The following is an 18,141-nucleotide window of genomic DNA, read 5'->3' on the forward strand; positions in this document are numbered from 1 at the left end:
GACAAACATGTTAAGCATTTCCATTAAAAGGAACAAAATGAGAAGATGTACTCCATGAAATAAGGTAGACATCTTTAACACCAGGCTTTATTTTCATGGGAGGCACTGGGCTTCACTGGGAGTAACTGGAAGACATGGAACACAAAAGGCTAGATGATTGTTGCTGACAAGTGGTACATTGTGAGTAGACATAGCACTTGATAAATAATTATGAAATAGGCAAAATCCTGCTTCATGATTTTCTTTAGAAATTTGAAGTCCTTTAATGAACTCTCAAAGACAAATATTAATGTGGCCTACCCCTGCATTACTTAGATATTCTTGTTTCTTATCATATTTTCCCTGCAATTAAGATGGGGTCTCAATAAAATAATGTAGCATTTGGGGAAAAAAATACAAGTCAAAAGACCAACCCCAGAGGCCAAGATGGAAAAGATCTCCACGGCCACCATGAACTTCCCTTTGGTGCTCAGGTAGGTGGGAAGGAAGGAGATCCAAACACTGCAGAAGACCAGCATGCTAAAAGTAATGAACCTGGCCTCATTAAAGCTGTCAGGCAATTTTCTAGCCAAAAAGGCCACAGTGAAACTAATGAGGGCCAAAAAACCCAGATAAGCAAGGACAGCATAAAACATTGAAGTTGAACCTTCATTACATTCCACAATGGCTTCTCCAATCAGTGACTGAAAATCCACATTAGGAAATGGGGGAGATGTTATCAGCCAGCTGGCACAAAGAACTGCTTGGACCAGAGGACAGGCTAAGACAATGGAGTTGGTCAGAGGTTTTCCTAAGAGTTTCCTTGTCTTGTTCCCTGGCTTGGTGGCCATGAAGGCCAGAATTACCATGACAGTTTTTGCCAAGACAGAGGACACTGCAAGGGAAAAGAGAATGGCAAAAGTAGTTTGTCGGAGGAGACAGGTGAGCTTCCCAGGTCGACCAATGAAGAGGAAGGAGCAGAGGAAGCAGAGCAGGAGGGAGACCAGGAGGACGTAGGTGAGATATCGGTTGTTGGCCTTGATGATTGGTGTGTCACGATGTTTAAGAAAGACCACCAGGATTGCAGACGTGATGAAAGAGAAAAAGAGAGCAAGAAATGCTGAAGTGCATCCCAGGGTCTCTTGATAGGAAAGGAAGTGGAGCTTCTTGGCAATGCAGTGGTCCTTGTTCTTGTTCGTGTATTGGTCTTCTGGGCAAGGGTCACAGTGAGCTGCATCTGCAATCAAAAGTCTTTGTTTAGTTTTTTCAGCTGCGTCTGCCATGATGAAGAGCTCTGCTTTCGGCCCCATTTGCAGAGGTCTCTCCGTATTTCTTTGTCCTTTTGGAGGAGAGATTTCCCTGCAAAGTTTGGGGGCTGGGTCACAACATGGAACATGTGAGGAAGATTCGTGTTGGATGTAACTTCTACATTTCATTAGAGTTATAAATCCTCAGAAAGCACCTCCATTTCAGAAATCTCACTGAATCAGGGAAGGGATTCGCCATTTGGTCAAATGCATAGAAATGGAGAAGGGGAGGTGGGAATGGAGGAGAAGGAGTAGTGGGAAGGTGGATATTTTATATTTTCAGTCCAGTTTGACATAGTTAGTTCTTGCTGTGACTCTCCCCACCCCCACCTCCAAAAATCCTAACAATCTGATTTTGGATACCATCGTCCATCTCTACATTCTGGTATTCTTTTTTGAATATGAGGCAAATTCATATTCAGTTATTTACCATGTGTTATGCTTTATCCAGGTACAATTTTTTAAATTATCACAGTGCATTTAATAAAAGCCAATTTTTTTTCTCCTGGTTATTATTCCAGCCATTTATTTCTCTTGCCCTGCCAGGATTACAAACAACAGCAGCATAAGAACATAAGTCATGAGACTATGAAAAACCACAGTGATAGCCTAAGCATATAAAACATTTGCTAGACCAATTCTCGAATACAGCTCATCTGTCTGGAACCCGCACTGCATATTGGACATTAATACAATTGAGCGAGTCCAGAGGTATTTCATGAGAAGAGTCCTCCATTCCTCTGCTCTCAACAGAATACCTTATGCCACCAGACTTGAAATTTTGGGCTTAGACAATTCAGAACTATGCCGCCTATGTTCTGATGTAGCACATAAAATTATCTGCTACAATGTCCTGTCTGTCAATGACTACTTCAAGTTCAACCACTACAATACACAAGCACACAATAGATACAAACATAAGGTAAACCGCTCCAAACTCGATTGCAGAAAATACGACTTCAGCAACTGAGTGGTCAATGCTTGGAATGCACTACCTGACTCTGTGGTTACTTCCCCAAACCCCCAAAACTTTAACCTTAGACTGTCTACTGTTGACCTCACCCCATTCCTAAGAGGTCTATAAGGGGCATACATAAGCGCACCAATGTGCCTACCATCCCTGTCCTACTGTCCCCATTTATTCGTATCCTTATCCTGTATTCATAATCATGTTTATATTTATATCTGTTATCTTATACATGCTTGACAAATAAAAAATATAAATAAATAAAATAATAAAATAAATAAAAAAGCAAGCCTTGACCGATCCTGCATTCTGAGAGATTGGCCAGCCGCTTGTCTGAAGTGGTAATGGGTTTTCCTTCTGGAGCAGGGGGTGTGAATAGAAGACCTCCAAGCTCCATTCCAGCTCTATTCTGATTGATTGTTTGAAGTTTTCCCTATATCAGGTTCGCCTGATCCGCCAGTTGCGTCCCTTTCTGGATCGGGACTCGTTATGCACGGTCACTCATGCTCTTGTCACCTCCCGCCTGGACTATTGCAATGCTGTCTACATGGGGCTCCCCTTGAGGAGCACTTGGAGGCTCCAACTGGCGCAGAGTGCGGCCGCGCGGGTGGTTATGGGAGCAACATGGCGCTCCCGTGTGACACCTCTCCTGCGCGAACTGCACTGGCTCCTGGTGGTCTTCCGGGTGCGCTTCAAGGTTCTGGTTACCACCTTTAAAGCGCTCCATGGCTTAGGACCTGGGTACTTGCGGGACCGCCTACTACCACCAATAGCCTCCCACCGGCCAGTACGCTCCCATAGAGAGGGGCTCCTCTGGGTGCCGTCAGCCAAACAATGCCGACTGGTGGCCCCCAGGGGGAGAGCCTTCTCTGTGGGGGCACCTACTATCTGGAACGAGCTCCCCCCAGAGATACGGAGGATCCCGGAGCTGCACACCTTCCGCCGCGCCTTAAAGACCTTACTATTTCACCAGGCCGGCCTGGCCTAATTTTTCCCCCTCTTTTATAAAAGATTTTTAAAATTTTAAATATCTTTTAGTATTTTATATATTCAATTTTAAATTGGTTTTAAAAGTTTGGGGTTTTAAATTTGTCGGGGCCAAAATTATTTAATTTGATTTTATTCTATTTTTAAATTTTGTATGTATGTGTTTTTATTGTTTGGCTGTGCACCGCCCTGAGTCCTTCGGCAGTAGGGTGGTATAGAAATCTAATAAAATAAATAAATAATAAATAATTTTTATTTTATTTTATTTTATTTTATTATTTATTTTTATTTTATTTTATTTTATTATTATTTTATTTTATTTTATTTTATTATTTTTATTTTATTATTTTATATTTTATTATTTTGTTTATTATTTTCTTTATCACATTTGTATATCCCCGTCTATACCATCCATATCTTACTGTGCATCAAATACTTAATTAAAAAGGAAACAAATGAATACATAGAATAATATGTAATAATGATTGCTAGTATTAAAAATTATAAGAACTATAAATAAGATATTGTGAGGGAGTAAGTAAGGGAGTCATCACAGGTCTAATAGTCATAGTTTATTTTTCATATGAAGACCTACAATGAAATGTGGTTCCCCAGGTTTGTTCTACCTGTCTGATTAGAAATGGTTCCTTCTGGACAAGGGTCACATTGGTAGCAGCAAACCTCCTCACCCTCTGGAACTCTTCTCCTCTCTCCCGCATGGCACCTCTTCATGCCACACCTGGCAAAGGGCACTTTCTAAAAGAGAAAAGAGAAATGCTTGAGAAGGTCTAAGCCACGAAGATGTTTCATTTATTCGCTTCCCCATTCATATTTTGATCTCCAGAATGTTTTAAAAAGAAATAATTCAGCAGGATCTACAAGAAAGCAGGAACAGCTCTTGCGGGATGCAGACCAGTGGCACTCTCAGTCTACCAATAGATGCTGCTGATTATTACTGGGGCTTTGTCACACAAAGGAAGGCTTTTGACATTGAGTTAAGTGTCTTTTCTTAAACAGAATTATGATGGTCCAACTGAACAGGAATGGTCCATGAAAAACATTCTTGCCTGCACTTAATGGTACCCTGGGTTTCAAGCGGAAGCCATTTCCAATCCCATTACTTCCTGTCTTTTAATTAAAATTATTTTTGTATTTATCATTTTATTGTTTCTGTACTACCTATAGTTGCATTATTGGTGAGATGGGTGAAATATAAAATTTACAAATAAATAAAAGTAGGTAAGAAGGGTGGATAGATAGATAGATAGATAGATAGATAGATAGATAGATAGATAGATAGATAGATGATTGATGGATGATAGGTAGGTAGGTAGGTAGGGAGAGAGAGATGATAGATAGATAGATAGATAGATAGATAGATAGATAGATAGATAGATAGATAGATAGATAGATAGATAATAGAGAGATAGAGAGATAGAGAGATAGAGAGATGATGATAGATGGATGGGTGGGTGGATGGGTGGATGATAGGGAGAGAGGGTGGGAGGGAGGGAGAGAGATGATAGATAAATAGATGATGGATGGATGATAGGTAGGGAGATAGGTAGGGAGAGAGAGAGATGATGATGGATGGATGGATGGATGGATAGATGGATGGATGGATGATGGGTAGGTAGGTAGGGGATAGATAGATAGATAGATAGATAGATAGATAGATAGATAGATAGATACATAGATAGATAGATAGATGATAGAGAGATAGAGAGATGATGATGGATGGATGGATGGGTGGATGGGTGGATGATAGGGAGGGAGGGAGAGAGATGATAGATAAATAGATGATGGATGGATGATAGGTAGGGAGATAGGTAGGGAGAGAGAAAGATGATGATGGATGGATGGATAGATGGATGGATGGATGGATGATGGGTAGGTAGGTAGGGGATAGATAGATAGATAGATAGATAGATAGATAGATAGATAGATAGATAGATAGATAGATAGATGATAGATATGTAGGGAGGGAGGAAGGGAGAGAGAGAGAGAGAGATGATGATGATGATCATGATCATGATGATCATGATGGTATGATCATGATGATGATAGATGGATGGGTGATAGGTAGGTAGGGAGAGAGAGAGAAAAAAAATGGACCTCCTACAAATGAGACCTCAAAGGTGTTATCTCAGACTTCAGAGGTATGATTCCTCAAAGAATAGTTTTATTTGATATGTCATATTGGCACAGGCTGGTTAGAAGATTGTTGGGCAATCCCAGGAGAGAACAAATCTTTTCCTGAATTTTCAAAATTTCCTTCCGACTCACCTCTGTGGCCCAGATGATTGCATTGGAATTGATGGTGAAATCCAGGCCTGGGGAAGCACCGGGATTTATCTGTCCAACTTTCACAGGGACAAAAGATCGATTGGGGAGGAGAACCCAGTTGAGAAGATCATAACCAGCAGATCCCAGTCCATCTTCTGAGAAGGAGACTTCATCTCCAGCGCTGTTGTTGAACTGGACCTTCTTCAAATAATCAAGAAGCTGAAACAAAAGAGACACTAAAAATTGGAGTACTTGACTTAGAGCTATAAATGAGACATCAGGGTTTCTATCATTCTGCAATGACCATCATCTTTTTTTTTTAAAGTAATACCAGAATACCCAGGAGAAACAGATCCGGGTTTCTTTCTATCTTCTGCCCTGTTATTTCATCCAGCCGTTTTTTTGTCTTTTTTAATCTTGCCCCAAAATTTCCTAATCTTAGGCCAGGTCTACCTCTTCTGCCCCTTCTCAACAAAATATTATGTTTAACTCATTTTTAAAATAATTTCTCTTTTAATATGTTTTGACATCCGTTGATAGAGTAGCATATATTTCTTTAATCAGTAATTGATGAAATGCACATGGAAGCTCCCTTTCTATCATTTGTGGCCTGAGTGAAAAGTCACAGGAATTACCTGCCATGACTGGACATTTGAGATCCTCTTTCCAAGCCTCATCGTGGTTGATCGTCTTCCTGATCCATGCATTGCATGTAGTGCGTGTGCCACAGCATAAATGGCATTGTAGATATTGTAACTTTCACCTGTCATTCTTGTTTCAAATATATAAGATGGCAGATTCTGCAAATTCTCCTTTTCTGTACATTGTTTTTTCCATTTTTTAGGGATTGCTCCTGGTTTGTGGATTACACAATTAAAGATTTCTTCCCACCAGAGTGGGAGGAAGTCATCTCCTTCTGGGTTCAAAGGGTCTAAAGACAGGAGGAAATGGTTGAACGCTGGGATTTCCCTGGTGTGCTCCCTAAAATGCAAAGCCCCATGGAAATACTTTTTAAATTGCAATATTTCTTTTGTTCCCACCACACTAAAATCACAAAAGGAAGGTAGGAGCCAAACTTTCTGAAATGATATGGCTTGTCGATAACCAAGCAGGACGAGCAATACCATAGAAATAATAATGGAGTCTCCAAACAGAGTGATCACTTCAGCTTCCTGGAACATCTTCAAAATAAGTGGTCCCACCACTTTGATAACAGCAACATCATAATTGAATATTTCAGGGAAGGCCAGGCAGATCTCCTTCTCCTTGAGCATTGGCATCAGAGTTGAGGTGAAATGCTTTCCACTGTCACTTTCAGAGGGAATAAGTCCGATCCAGTTCCACTGGAAATACAGGAGTAGCTGGACTAAACCAACATACTGGTGAAATTCATTGCGATTAATCCGGAAGAAGGAAGGATAATCTTTTCTGTCTCCTTGAGAGAAGTCAAAGCCAACACTGAGCTGGAGAAAGTGAGAATCTTGTTTCAAAAACCAAGTAAAGTTTTATGGAGACTTTAGGGATCACAATTGTTTGGTTATTGCGCCACCAATTAGAGTAGCTCACCCTGAGTTGCCAGCAAAAGCTCTTTCCCTTCCTAGGAAGAGCCAACATATTTTCCATGGTTGTGACAGGTCAGAACACAAGGAAAGAAAGTATTAAGCTAACACAGAAAATAAATAGCACTGAAATGGTGGCTAGACTGTTTGTCAGGAAGGATTTCCCAAGTGCAGCATTTTTGAATTATCCCATTCCCTATGTCTTTGGTGTTATACTGTATAAAATTGTATCCTGACACATAAAATATAAAAATGAATTGAGCAAAAGCATGGATTCTCTAATTCATATACCCTTCATATGCCACCTGCCCACCCACAAATAAATTGGCTTTGGCTTCTGTGTGTTTCTTTAGTGTGTCTGCCTCATTTTGTGCGCAGTGAAGCCCCCTTACCTGTGGCACCTTGAAGATGCTGAAGATGGAGGCCATCTGCCTTGAGGATTTTGGGTTTCCACTTCCAATGACAGAGAGCAGAGGGTCCTGCCTGCCACATTTGTAGCCTGGGACCATTTGACCATGTGTGGAGAGCAAGGAGAGGCTGATGAAAGAACTATTCCTCTCAGTCTGATGATTGTCATAGATGTGGAAGCCAAGGGTGATGTTGGGGAGGAGATCCCCATTCCTGTTCACCTCTGAGACTGCAAACTTCAAGGTCAGGAACTGCTGGTAGTTCTTGGGGATGGGCCTATCATGAGAAAATCATTGAGAAACAATGCATAGCAACTTCTGTCTGGAATTTGCATTGACTTTAAATTGGTGTTCTTCAGAGTAGCAAGTCCCATGTTTGATTGTGTTTGTGTTTCTTTTAAAGGAAAGACCTTGATTAAACTTGGGTGGCTTAGTGAGATTGGAGAAAAGCCTATTTATTCATATAATGAACTATTTTATATCCTCTTCCCTCCCCCCGCTTCTTCACTTTCCTGCAGTGTCTGTAATCCTTCCCAATTGCTCTTCTACAACCCAAATCAATTTAGTTCTCTCTTTGAGCAGCTTCTTCAGGACTGGAAACCACTGCTGAGCATGATTGGGGTCACAGCATAGATTTACATAGAGTATAAATGAGCACCATTGATTCCAAAACTGAGTTGTTTTTTTTTTTTTTAATATATTACACTGAAAAATGACTGCGTTTTTATTTAAATTTTCCACCATGATTTTTTGTCCAAATTAATATTATAAGTCAACTTCTTTCCCAAGACAGGACAATTTCTAATGTCTTATTCCTCCTCACTTTTTATGTTGTTTATCATCTTTCTGATGATGAGTTGTAAAACGATTGAGAATGATAGCATATTTTTTCAATATGCCAGACCAGAACAAGTAGACACAAGCACAGTTTTTTCCCGAATGCCATCATTCTATTAAACAAATAATTCCCTCAACACTGTCAAACTATTTACTAAGTCTGCACTACTGTTAATCTTCTCATCATTCCTATCACCCATCTCCTCCTATTTATGACTATATGACTGTAACCTTGTTTCTTGTATCCTTATGATTTATATTGATATTGCATCCTGATTGCTTATTTGTACCCTATGACTATCATTAAGTGTTGTACCTTATGATTCTTGACAAATGTATCTTTTCTTTTTATGTACACTGAGGGCACATGCACCAAAGACAAATTCCTTGTGTGTCCAATCACACTTGGCCAATAAAGAATTCTATTCTATTCTATTCTATTCTATTCTATTCTATTCTATTCTATTCTATTCTATTCTATTCTATTCTATTCTATTCTATTCTACTCTACTCTACTCTACTCTACTCTACTCTACTCTACTCTACTCTACTCTACTCTATTTTATTCTATTCACTAAATTAACATGCCATGCATTTCTTGAATCCATCTCACAGCCACAAAGAGGAGGGGGATCAAATTATTTTGCAAAGCACCAGAAGGCAGGACAAGAAAGAATGGTTGGAAACTAATCAAGGAGAGAAGCAACCTGGATTTAAGGAGAAACTTCCTAACTGTGAGAACAATTAAGCAGTGGAACAGCTTGCCACCAGAAGTTGTAGGTGCTTCATCACTGGAGGTTTTGAAGAAGAGACTGGACAGTCACTTCTCTGAAATGGTATAGGGTAAGAAGACCTCTTAAAATAATAAGAAGAAAAGGTCCCTTCCATTTCTATTGTGATTGAAATGATACTCAACTATACATTCTTGATCCTGTCAAATTAAGCATTTAAACTGTTGATATCCTGTCTCAGTGTCTGGAGTTTTGGAGGTCTGGAAGGGAAGAAAAATGCTTCAACTGAAACCTGGAAAGACGAAGTGGCTTTAGGCTTAACGCCCTTCCAGTTCCAGGATTTTATTAGATTTTGTACTGGAGTTTTAAAGAAGAGACTGGACAGTCACGTCTCTGAAATGGCATAGGATCTCCTGCTTAGGCAGGGGTTTGGATTAGAAGACCTCCAAGGTCCCTGCCAGCTCTATTCTGATTGACTACCTAAGAGACAATATTTTTTGAGCTTGAGCTTTATGGAGAAAAGTACAAAGATCTGAGCTACAGAAGGACATGCAAAGATCACTAGAATGAGTATTTCTGAAAGATGTCTAAAACAAAGCAAAAAAGCATCTATATCTTTCTGCTGCAGGAGAAACTTACCCCAGACTATAAGTAATCTTGGATGGGTCTTTACTAAAGTCTGGGATATTGAGGTATTGGATAGTTGTCAGGAGAATATTCCCACCAATAATGAGATCACCGGGCCTGTAATATTCTTGCTGAATCTGGAAAGTGTTTGGCAACACACCTATCTTTGGCATCTGCTTAGCATGAGCTGGAGGCAGGAGCCAGAAGAGCAGAAGTAGCAGAAGAGGCAACCCAATCATTCTGGCCAATTTCTCTCCTAGATCAAAAATCAAGGATTCTGCAGAAGATGAATTGCAGGGAGCACCTGAAATCTCAACAGAGCTCTAGCAGAGTAGAGATTGGCCTGCAGCCTGGATGCTCTTGGTGCAAATTTATACCTATCATGTTTTCTCTTACCTGTGTTTGGGCTTTGACCAAAGTCGAAACTAAGGCCAGCTAAGTCTCACCAAACCCAGGAATTAGTTCTTTGCAAGACAAGGTAACGTGACATATGACATAAATCTGCCCCAAAAGGAAACCTCAGAGCATATCTTTGTAAAGCAAGTTTATGTCGTAAGAATTTTTGGGGTTGAAATCCAGAGGGAATGCATTGAGAATTACTGTTCTTTTGATAATTGCAAGGGAAAGCAGTATCCTTCTCACTTAAGCATTACATTGTGTTTGTGCACCAGGAAGGGAAAAATATGTTTATGTCTCTTGTAATCTACAGAGGAAATAGACTTGAGAGTTAAGGGGAAGTTGGGTATTTGACATACAGTACATGAAACTGAGCTACCAGCTCTCAGTGTTGGTTGGAGGGGACAAATTGAGCCCCTGATTTTCAAGATGCCTCAGTGAGGCCTTCTCTGTTCAATATCAGAGCCCACCATGACATTGATCAAACTGAATTAAGCTACTAAAACACATTTTTGTATGATTACTTTTAGTTTGCAGCCATAATAGCTCTCTTGGTTATGGCCAAAGCAATCCTAATTCAGCATTGTCTTTCAGGGTGCCCAAGCAGATATCTCTACATTGACTACAAGTGGGAGAAACACACCCCGCACTCACTATTGTTCTTCTCTCCTGTCACTACGCAGGCATGTGGCTCACAACACCAGGGGGCCTGGTGGCTCAACAGACTAAAAGCATTGTGATTAATACCAGCTGTCTGCAATTACTGTAAGTTCGAATCTCACCAGGCTCAAGGTTGACTCAGCCTTCCATCCTTTCTAAGGTAGGTAAAATGAGGACCCAGCTTGTGGGGGCAATAAGCTGACTTTGTATAAAATATACAAAAGTATGAAGGCTATTGCTTAACGCATTGTAAGTCGTCCTGAGTCTCCGGAGAAGGGCGGCATATAAATCAAATTTTAAAAAAAAACAAAACCTCACACTAAGTCATCAAGACTGATCACCCTTCCTTTTCAAAGATTTCTCTAATTCCCTCTCAGAAGCTAGTAGCTGCTAACACATCTTCTGAGCTGAATTGTTTCTTTCCCTGTTGGTTTGAAATGTTTTCCCGCCTCCAATAGCTTCTTCAGTCTGAGAAAGTTGCTTAGGGCACCATTCCCCAACCTTTCCTAGTGACCCAGCGCAGGTGGCTGGGGGAGAAGAGGGGATGGTTTTGTGTGAGGGGCAGGCATCTGTGCCCACCACTTGTGCGAGTGATGCCATGAGTGCCATTGCCCACGGTGAGCATGAGTAGGGCCTTGAACTCTGGATCCGGCTTCTTTTGTGACTTGAGCTGTGCATGCTGAGCAGCCCACCACTCAGCCCAGTTGCAAATAGGCCACATTCCGATAGTGGGCCGTGGTCACAGGATTAGGGGAATCCCATATATGTCCTCCAGAGTGGAGTGGAATGGAGTGGAGTGGAGTGGAGTGGATTGGATTGGATTGGATTGGATTGGATTGGATTGGATTGGATTGGATTGGATTGGATTGGATTGGATTGGATTGGATTGGATTGGATTGGATTGGACTGGACTGGACTGGACTGGACTGAACTGAACTGAATTGCATACTTTATTTGGCCAAGTGTGATTAGACACACCATTTTGTGCAGTGGTGACATTCAAAAATTTTTACTACCGGTTCTGTGGGTGTGGCTTGGTGGGCATGGCAGGGGAAGGATACTGCAAAATCTTCATTCCCACCCCACTCCAGGGGAAGGATACGGCAAAATCTCCATTCCCTCCCCACTCCAGGGGAAGGATATTGCAAAATCTCCATTCCTACCCCACTATGGGCTCAGCTAGAGGTGGTATTTGCCGGTTCTCCGAACTACTCAAAATTTCCACTACTGGTTCTCCAGAACCTGCTGAATTTGACCTCTGATTTTGTGGATCCTTTTCAGTCTGGGCTCAGACTAGGGTTCAGTACTAGGAAAGCATGGTCATACTTGCTCATCACTTTTGTAGATCTTGGGACATTATCCTGACTCTCCCAGATTTCTCAGTGGTTTTCAATATCATTGACAATGGTATCATTTGGGCCTGGGTGGATAGAAGTGATAAGCATTGCCTTGCAGTGGTTTTCCTTTTTTCTTTGCAGTCAGTTCCAGATGGTTTAGAAGAATAGTTCAGCCTTAGCAGTTGAAGTATGAGGTGCCTTAGGACTCAGGTCCCTCATCTTTCTTCTACAACCACATTAAAATTCTGGTGACACCATTTAATGCCAGGGATGCAGTATGATTGGAATGCTAATTGTGCCATATCCTGGACCTCTGGCTCTGCTCATTGTCAATCACGCCTTGGTCAATTCTCATTTGGAATATTGTAACATATTCCCTATTGGACATCCCTTGAAGTCCACTTGGCAGTTACAGATGTTCCAATTGTACAAAGCCTCAGGCATTTATGGAAACATACATGTTCTGAAACCTTGATAATGAATTTAACACTTTAAAAGACAAACATACTAAAATTTACATTAAAAGGAACAAAATGAGAAGATGCATTCCATGAAATAAGATCAATATCTTTAATACCAAGCTTTATTTCCATGCAAGGCTGGGTAATTGTTGCTGACAAGTGGTACATTGTGACTAGACATAGCATTTGATAAATGATTATTAAATAGGCAAAATCCTTCATGTTTTTTTTTTTAGAAATGTTATCCATTTAATGAAAACTCTCAAAGACAAATATAAAAGTGGCCTATCCTTGCATTAGTTAGAGATTCTTGTTTCTTATCATATTTTCTTTACAGTTAAGATGGGGTCTCAGTAGGATAATGAAGCTTTTAGGGAAAAAGATGCAAGCCAAAAGACCAGCCCCAGAGGCCAAAATGGAGAAGATCTCCACGGCCACCATGAACTTCCCTTTGGTGCTCAGATAGGTGGGGAGGAAACTGATCCAAACACTGAAAAAGACCAGCATGCTAAAAGTAATGAACTTGGCTTCATTAAAACTGTCAGGCAGTTTCCTAGCTAGAAAGGCCACAGTGAAGCTGATGAGGGCCAGGAAACCCAGGTAGGCAAGGACAGTGTAAAACATTAAAGTTGCGCCTTCATTACATTCCAAGATTGCTTCTCCTACCAAGGAGTGGAAGTCCATGTTGGGAAATGGGGGAGAAGTTGTCAGCCAGATGGCACAAAGAACTGCTTGGACTAGGGGACAGGTGATAACAATGGAGTTAGTAAGTGGTTTTCCTAAGAGTTTCCTTGTCTTGTTCCCTGGTTTGGTAGCCATGAAGGCCAGAACCACCATGACAGTTTTTGCCAAGACAGAAGAAACTGCAAGGGAAAATAGAACGGCAAAGGCTGTTTGTCGTAAGAGACAGGTGAGCTTCCCAGGTTGACCAATGAAGAGGAAGGAGGAGAGGAAGCAGAGCAGGAGGGAGACCAGGAGGAGGTAGGTGAGATCTCGGTTATTGGCCTTGACAATCGGTGTGTCACAAAACTTAAGAAAAATTGCCAGGACTGCAGAAGTCATCACAGAGAGTAAAAGAGCTAGAGAAACTAAAGTGTATCCCAGGGTCTCTTGATAGGAAAGGAAGTGGAGCATCTTGGCAATGCATTGATCCTTGTCCTTGTTAGGAAACTGGTTTTCTGGACACGGGTCACAGCGAGCTGCATCTGAAAACAAGATATTTGTCTAAGTATTTCAGCTGTCTCTGAAATTAAGATCTCTGTCTCACAAAGTGTCTTAATCATGACTTCTTTCTTCAGAGGCCACCTCAATCAGAAGTTGATACAAGGATCCATAGTGTGTCTTATAATGCACCAGAAAGAGTAGATCTTCTGTAATTCCAGGTGAACGAGGGGATGAACTGTTCCTAGATAGGGATCTGTTGAGTTCTAATGGCCTTAAACATTGGTTATTAAGTTTAAGGTTAGAGGTTTTCGTTTTACATTGGAATATCAATTGATCTGTCAGCCACAAATTCTGCCACTTGATTTTTTTGTCTACATCAGGTTTTTTTTTCTCAATCTCAACAGCTTCGAGATGTCCAGACTTCCAGAAACCATGATATCTGGGGAATTCTGGGAATTCAAGTCCACATATCTGAAATTCAGTGAGGTTGAGAAATGTTAAAGTATATTGTCAGTTGGTTTGTATAACCAGACCATAAAAGGGAAACACACATCAACATAATTATGGAGTGCAGGGGTGGGTTCTAAATTTTTTTACTACCGGTTCTGTGGGCGTGGTTTATTTTGTGGGCGTAGCTTGATGATCATGTGACAATTCTTTAGGATTTAGCAGAGGTACTGGTCTACCAGGCTTTTAACTTCTTGCAGAGCTGTACCGGTCTACCCATTTGTTCTTTGAGTGTCCTGGTCTACACATTTGTTTTTGGAGGCACCGGAGTACCCATTTGTTTTCGGAGGCACCGGTCTACTCATTTGTTTTTGGAGGCACCGGTCTACCCATTCGTTTTTGGAGGCACCAGTCTATTCATTCGTTTTTGGAGGCACCGGTCTACCACCACGCTGCCTTTTAACACTGATCAGCTGTAGGGCGGCCCTTTGAAGCCCCGCGGCAAGAATTTAAACAGATTTTTTCCTTCTAGCCGATCAGCTGGGACTCAGGAGGCAGCAATAGATTGGGGGTGGGGCCAAATAAAAGGTAAGAATAACACGGGGGGGGCGGGGTAAAAAGGTAAGAATAATGCGGGGGGGGCGGGAGGGCCCAGCTCCCGAACAAAGAGAACCGGTTCGGTGACATCATATTGTCACCGCTACTGGCTCAGCTGAACCGGGCCCAAACCGGGAGGAACCCACCACTGATGGAGTGGGAAGTGGGCTACAGAAGGTGCCCTTAGCCTGATCAAAAGTGATTCTTAGAAAAAATGGTTTTAGGAGGTGAAAAGAAAAAAGACCCAGAGGAAGAGATGGGCTGCTGCTGGTTTGGACTGGTTTGTTCGTACTGGTAGTTCCAACCATCGGCTGGTCCCATCCACCCACCCCGGTGCTATCCCGTCCTATATATCTCACTCTCTGGCTCACTCGCCCCACCCATGCAACCAAGCTGATTTCCACACCTTGCCCACTCTACTCACTGCGGCTGCACAAGAAGGTGTGCTGGAAGCCGCGCGCATGAAATTGCCGTGTGTTTGAAGCCACATGCTCACATTTTCGGTTCTGCAGTAGGCGAACCGGTTGTTAAATTATGTGAAGCTCACTTCTGCCCAGAGGCTCAATAAATAAGAGTTTTGTGCCTTGAAGTGTAAGAGTATTTCAAATATGTTCCTCCCATCACTCAGGGTAGCAGAAGAGTGTTAGCAGGCATAGAGAGACTGATCTTTTCTTTCTTCCAAAGATCTATCAATTTATCTGGGACATCTTAGCACTGAAAGAAGAAAAACTGCATTCAGTTTTGGTCGCTACGATGTAAAAAAGATGTGGAGACTCTAGAAAGAGTGCAGAGAAGAACAACAAAGATGATTAGGGGACTGGAGGCTAAAACATATGAAGAACAGTTGCAGGAACTGGGTATGTCTAGTTTAATGAAAAGAAGGACTAGGGGAGACATGATAGCAGTGTTCCATTATCTCAGGGGCTGCCACAAAGAAGAGGGAGTCAAGCTATTCTCCAAAGCACCTGAGGGCAGGACAAGAAGCAATGGGTGGAAACTAATCAAGGAGAGAAGTAACTCAGAAGTAAGGAGAAATTTCCTGACAGTTAGAACAATTAACCAGTGGAACTGTTTGCCTCCAGAAGTTCTGAATGCTCCAACACTGGAAGTTTTTAAGAAGATGTTGGATAACCATTTGTCTGAAGTGGTGTAGGGTTTCCTGCCTAAGCAGGGGGTTGGACTAAAAGACCTCCAAGGTCCCTTCCAACTCTGTTATTCTATTCTAGTCTAAATAACAAATCATAAATAACACAAATTAAGACTTGAGTCCCCAACTAAGCCACTCATTCAGGATAGTGATCAGGAAGAGTTTTCCCATGAATACCTGACATTGGATGGAAGTGGAACGGAGGCCAGGGACTGACCAATTCCAGTCCTGGAACTAATGTGTATTCTGTCAGCGTTCCAAATTAGGCTCTCTTCCAACGCTGACATGAACGGGAGGAAGCAGAGAGCAGGAGCTTGATTTATTGCTGAGATGAACTTTTACCTAGTTTTTTGTATGTTACAAATAGTGTTTCCTGGGTGACGAGGTGGGGGCCACATTCCTGTGAAAAGAACGTGCCGGGATGTAGAGATGGATCTGCATGATGGCCAATGGGACATTGGGGTTGGAGAGCGGAAGAGGAGGGGGTTGGAAGGAGGGGCCAGTTTGGCTGCAACTTGAATCAGGAATGTCGGATTCTGCTATTCTTAAAATAAAAGTGATTCATTAGAGACTTTGTGCTTGAGAATGAAGTTTATTTAAGATAGCACCGAAACCTGACATATTCAATGGTGGGAGGACAAGGCTGCCCAATTCTTGTTCCTCAATAGTAAGGATTTGAAAATGTGGGGGCAGGACAATTTAGGCCCTTATTCTGAAGATTTCTTCTGAAAAAAATTGAGTATTGGTAATAAACCTGCCAAAAGCAAAAAAGAAAATTAAATCTTATGATTATGTTAACTGCTTCCTGGGCTTGGGAATATCTACAGTGGAAGGGAGCATCTGAAGACTGCCCTGTTTATTTACTTTATTATTTATCATATTTGTATAGCTGCCCATCTCATAAGAGAATGACTCTGGGTGGTATACAACACTTAACTAAAAAAAAAGAAACAAATAAATACACGCAAAACACTTGATAATGGTTGTTATTATTTTTTTAAAAAAACTATAAAACTGTGCACATGAAACATGAAACCAAGATGTTAGCCACAGTAAGGGAACTATCACAGGTTTTCTGGAATTCCCAGGCATGATAGTCATAGTTTCTTTCTCCCAGGAAGACCTACAATGGGAAGAGGTTTTGCAGGTTTGCTCTACCTGTCTGATTAGAAACGGTCCCTTCTGGACAAGTGTCACATTGGTAACAGCAAACCTGCTCGCCTTCTGGAACTCTTCTCCTCTCTCCTGCCTGGCACCTCTTCATGCCACACCTGGCAAAGGGCACCTTCTAAAAGAGAAAAGAGAAATGCTTGAGTTGGCCTAAGCAACGAACATGCTTCATTTATTTGTTTCCGGATTCCTATTTCCATCTCAAAAATGCCTTCAAAGGAAACGGTTCATTAGGATCAACAAGAAACCAGGAACAGCTGTTGAGTCAATCCAATCCCTTAAATGCTTGCTTTGTTGGGTTCGTCAGATGGAACCTTGACACTTGGGAGATTCAGGCCAGTGACATTCCCAACCCACCAATAAATCCTTTTCTAAAAACAAAGAATAATGAAGAACCATCCGAACCAGAATGATCCATGGAAAATATATAATAATAATAATAATAATAATAATAATAATAATAATAATAATAATAATAATAATAATAATAATAATAATAATAATAATAATAATAATAATAATAATAATAATTTTATTTCTATACCGCCCTTCTCCCGAAGGACTCAGAGTGGTGTACAGCCTATTTAAAAACACAGACAAAACAACAATATAAAATTTAAAATAATTAAATAAAGTGGCTCAAATTTAAAACCCCAATAAATTTAAATACCCCAATTTAAAACTATTGTGTTGATAGTCCGGCCTGGCGGAACAACAGGGTCTTCAATGTGCAGCGAAACACCCGGAGGTCGGAGATCTTACGAATTTCCGGGGGCAGTTCGTTCCACAGGGCTGGGGCTCCCACAGAGAAGGCCCTCCCCCTGGGCGTCGCCAGCCAACATAACTTGGCTGATGGCACCCTGAGGAGACCCTCTCTGTGGGAACGGACTGGTCGGTGGGAGGCTATTGGTGGCAGAAGACGGTCTTGGAGGTACCCGGGTCCTATGCCATGGAGCGCTTTAAAGGTGGTAACCAACACCTTGAATCGCACCCGGAAGACCACTGGGAGCCAGTGCAGCTCGCGCAGGAGGGGTGTCACATGGGCACAACGGGTGGACCTGCTGAAATTTTCTGA

The 18,141-nt window shown here is 41.5% G+C and overlaps 1 protein-coding gene across 1 annotated transcript; it reads right to left on the reverse strand.

Moving 5' to 3' along the window:
* Positions 1–311: 311 nt before the first annotated feature.
* On the reverse strand, positions 312–1,289 carry LOC132712131 (vomeronasal type-2 receptor 26-like). The gene has a single exon (XM_087883565.1). The coding sequence runs from the start codon at positions 1,287–1,289 to the stop codon at positions 312–314; it is 978 nt and encodes a 325-aa protein (XP_087739691.1).
* Positions 1,290–18,141: the final 16,852 nt, after the last annotated feature.

Source organism: Pantherophis guttatus, chromosome 1, assembly GCF_059756535.1.
Source record: "Pantherophis guttatus breed Tessera chromosome 1, ASM5975653v1, whole genome shotgun sequence".
NCBI classification, from domain to species: domain Eukaryota; kingdom Metazoa; phylum Chordata; class Lepidosauria; order Squamata; family Colubridae; genus Pantherophis; species Pantherophis guttatus.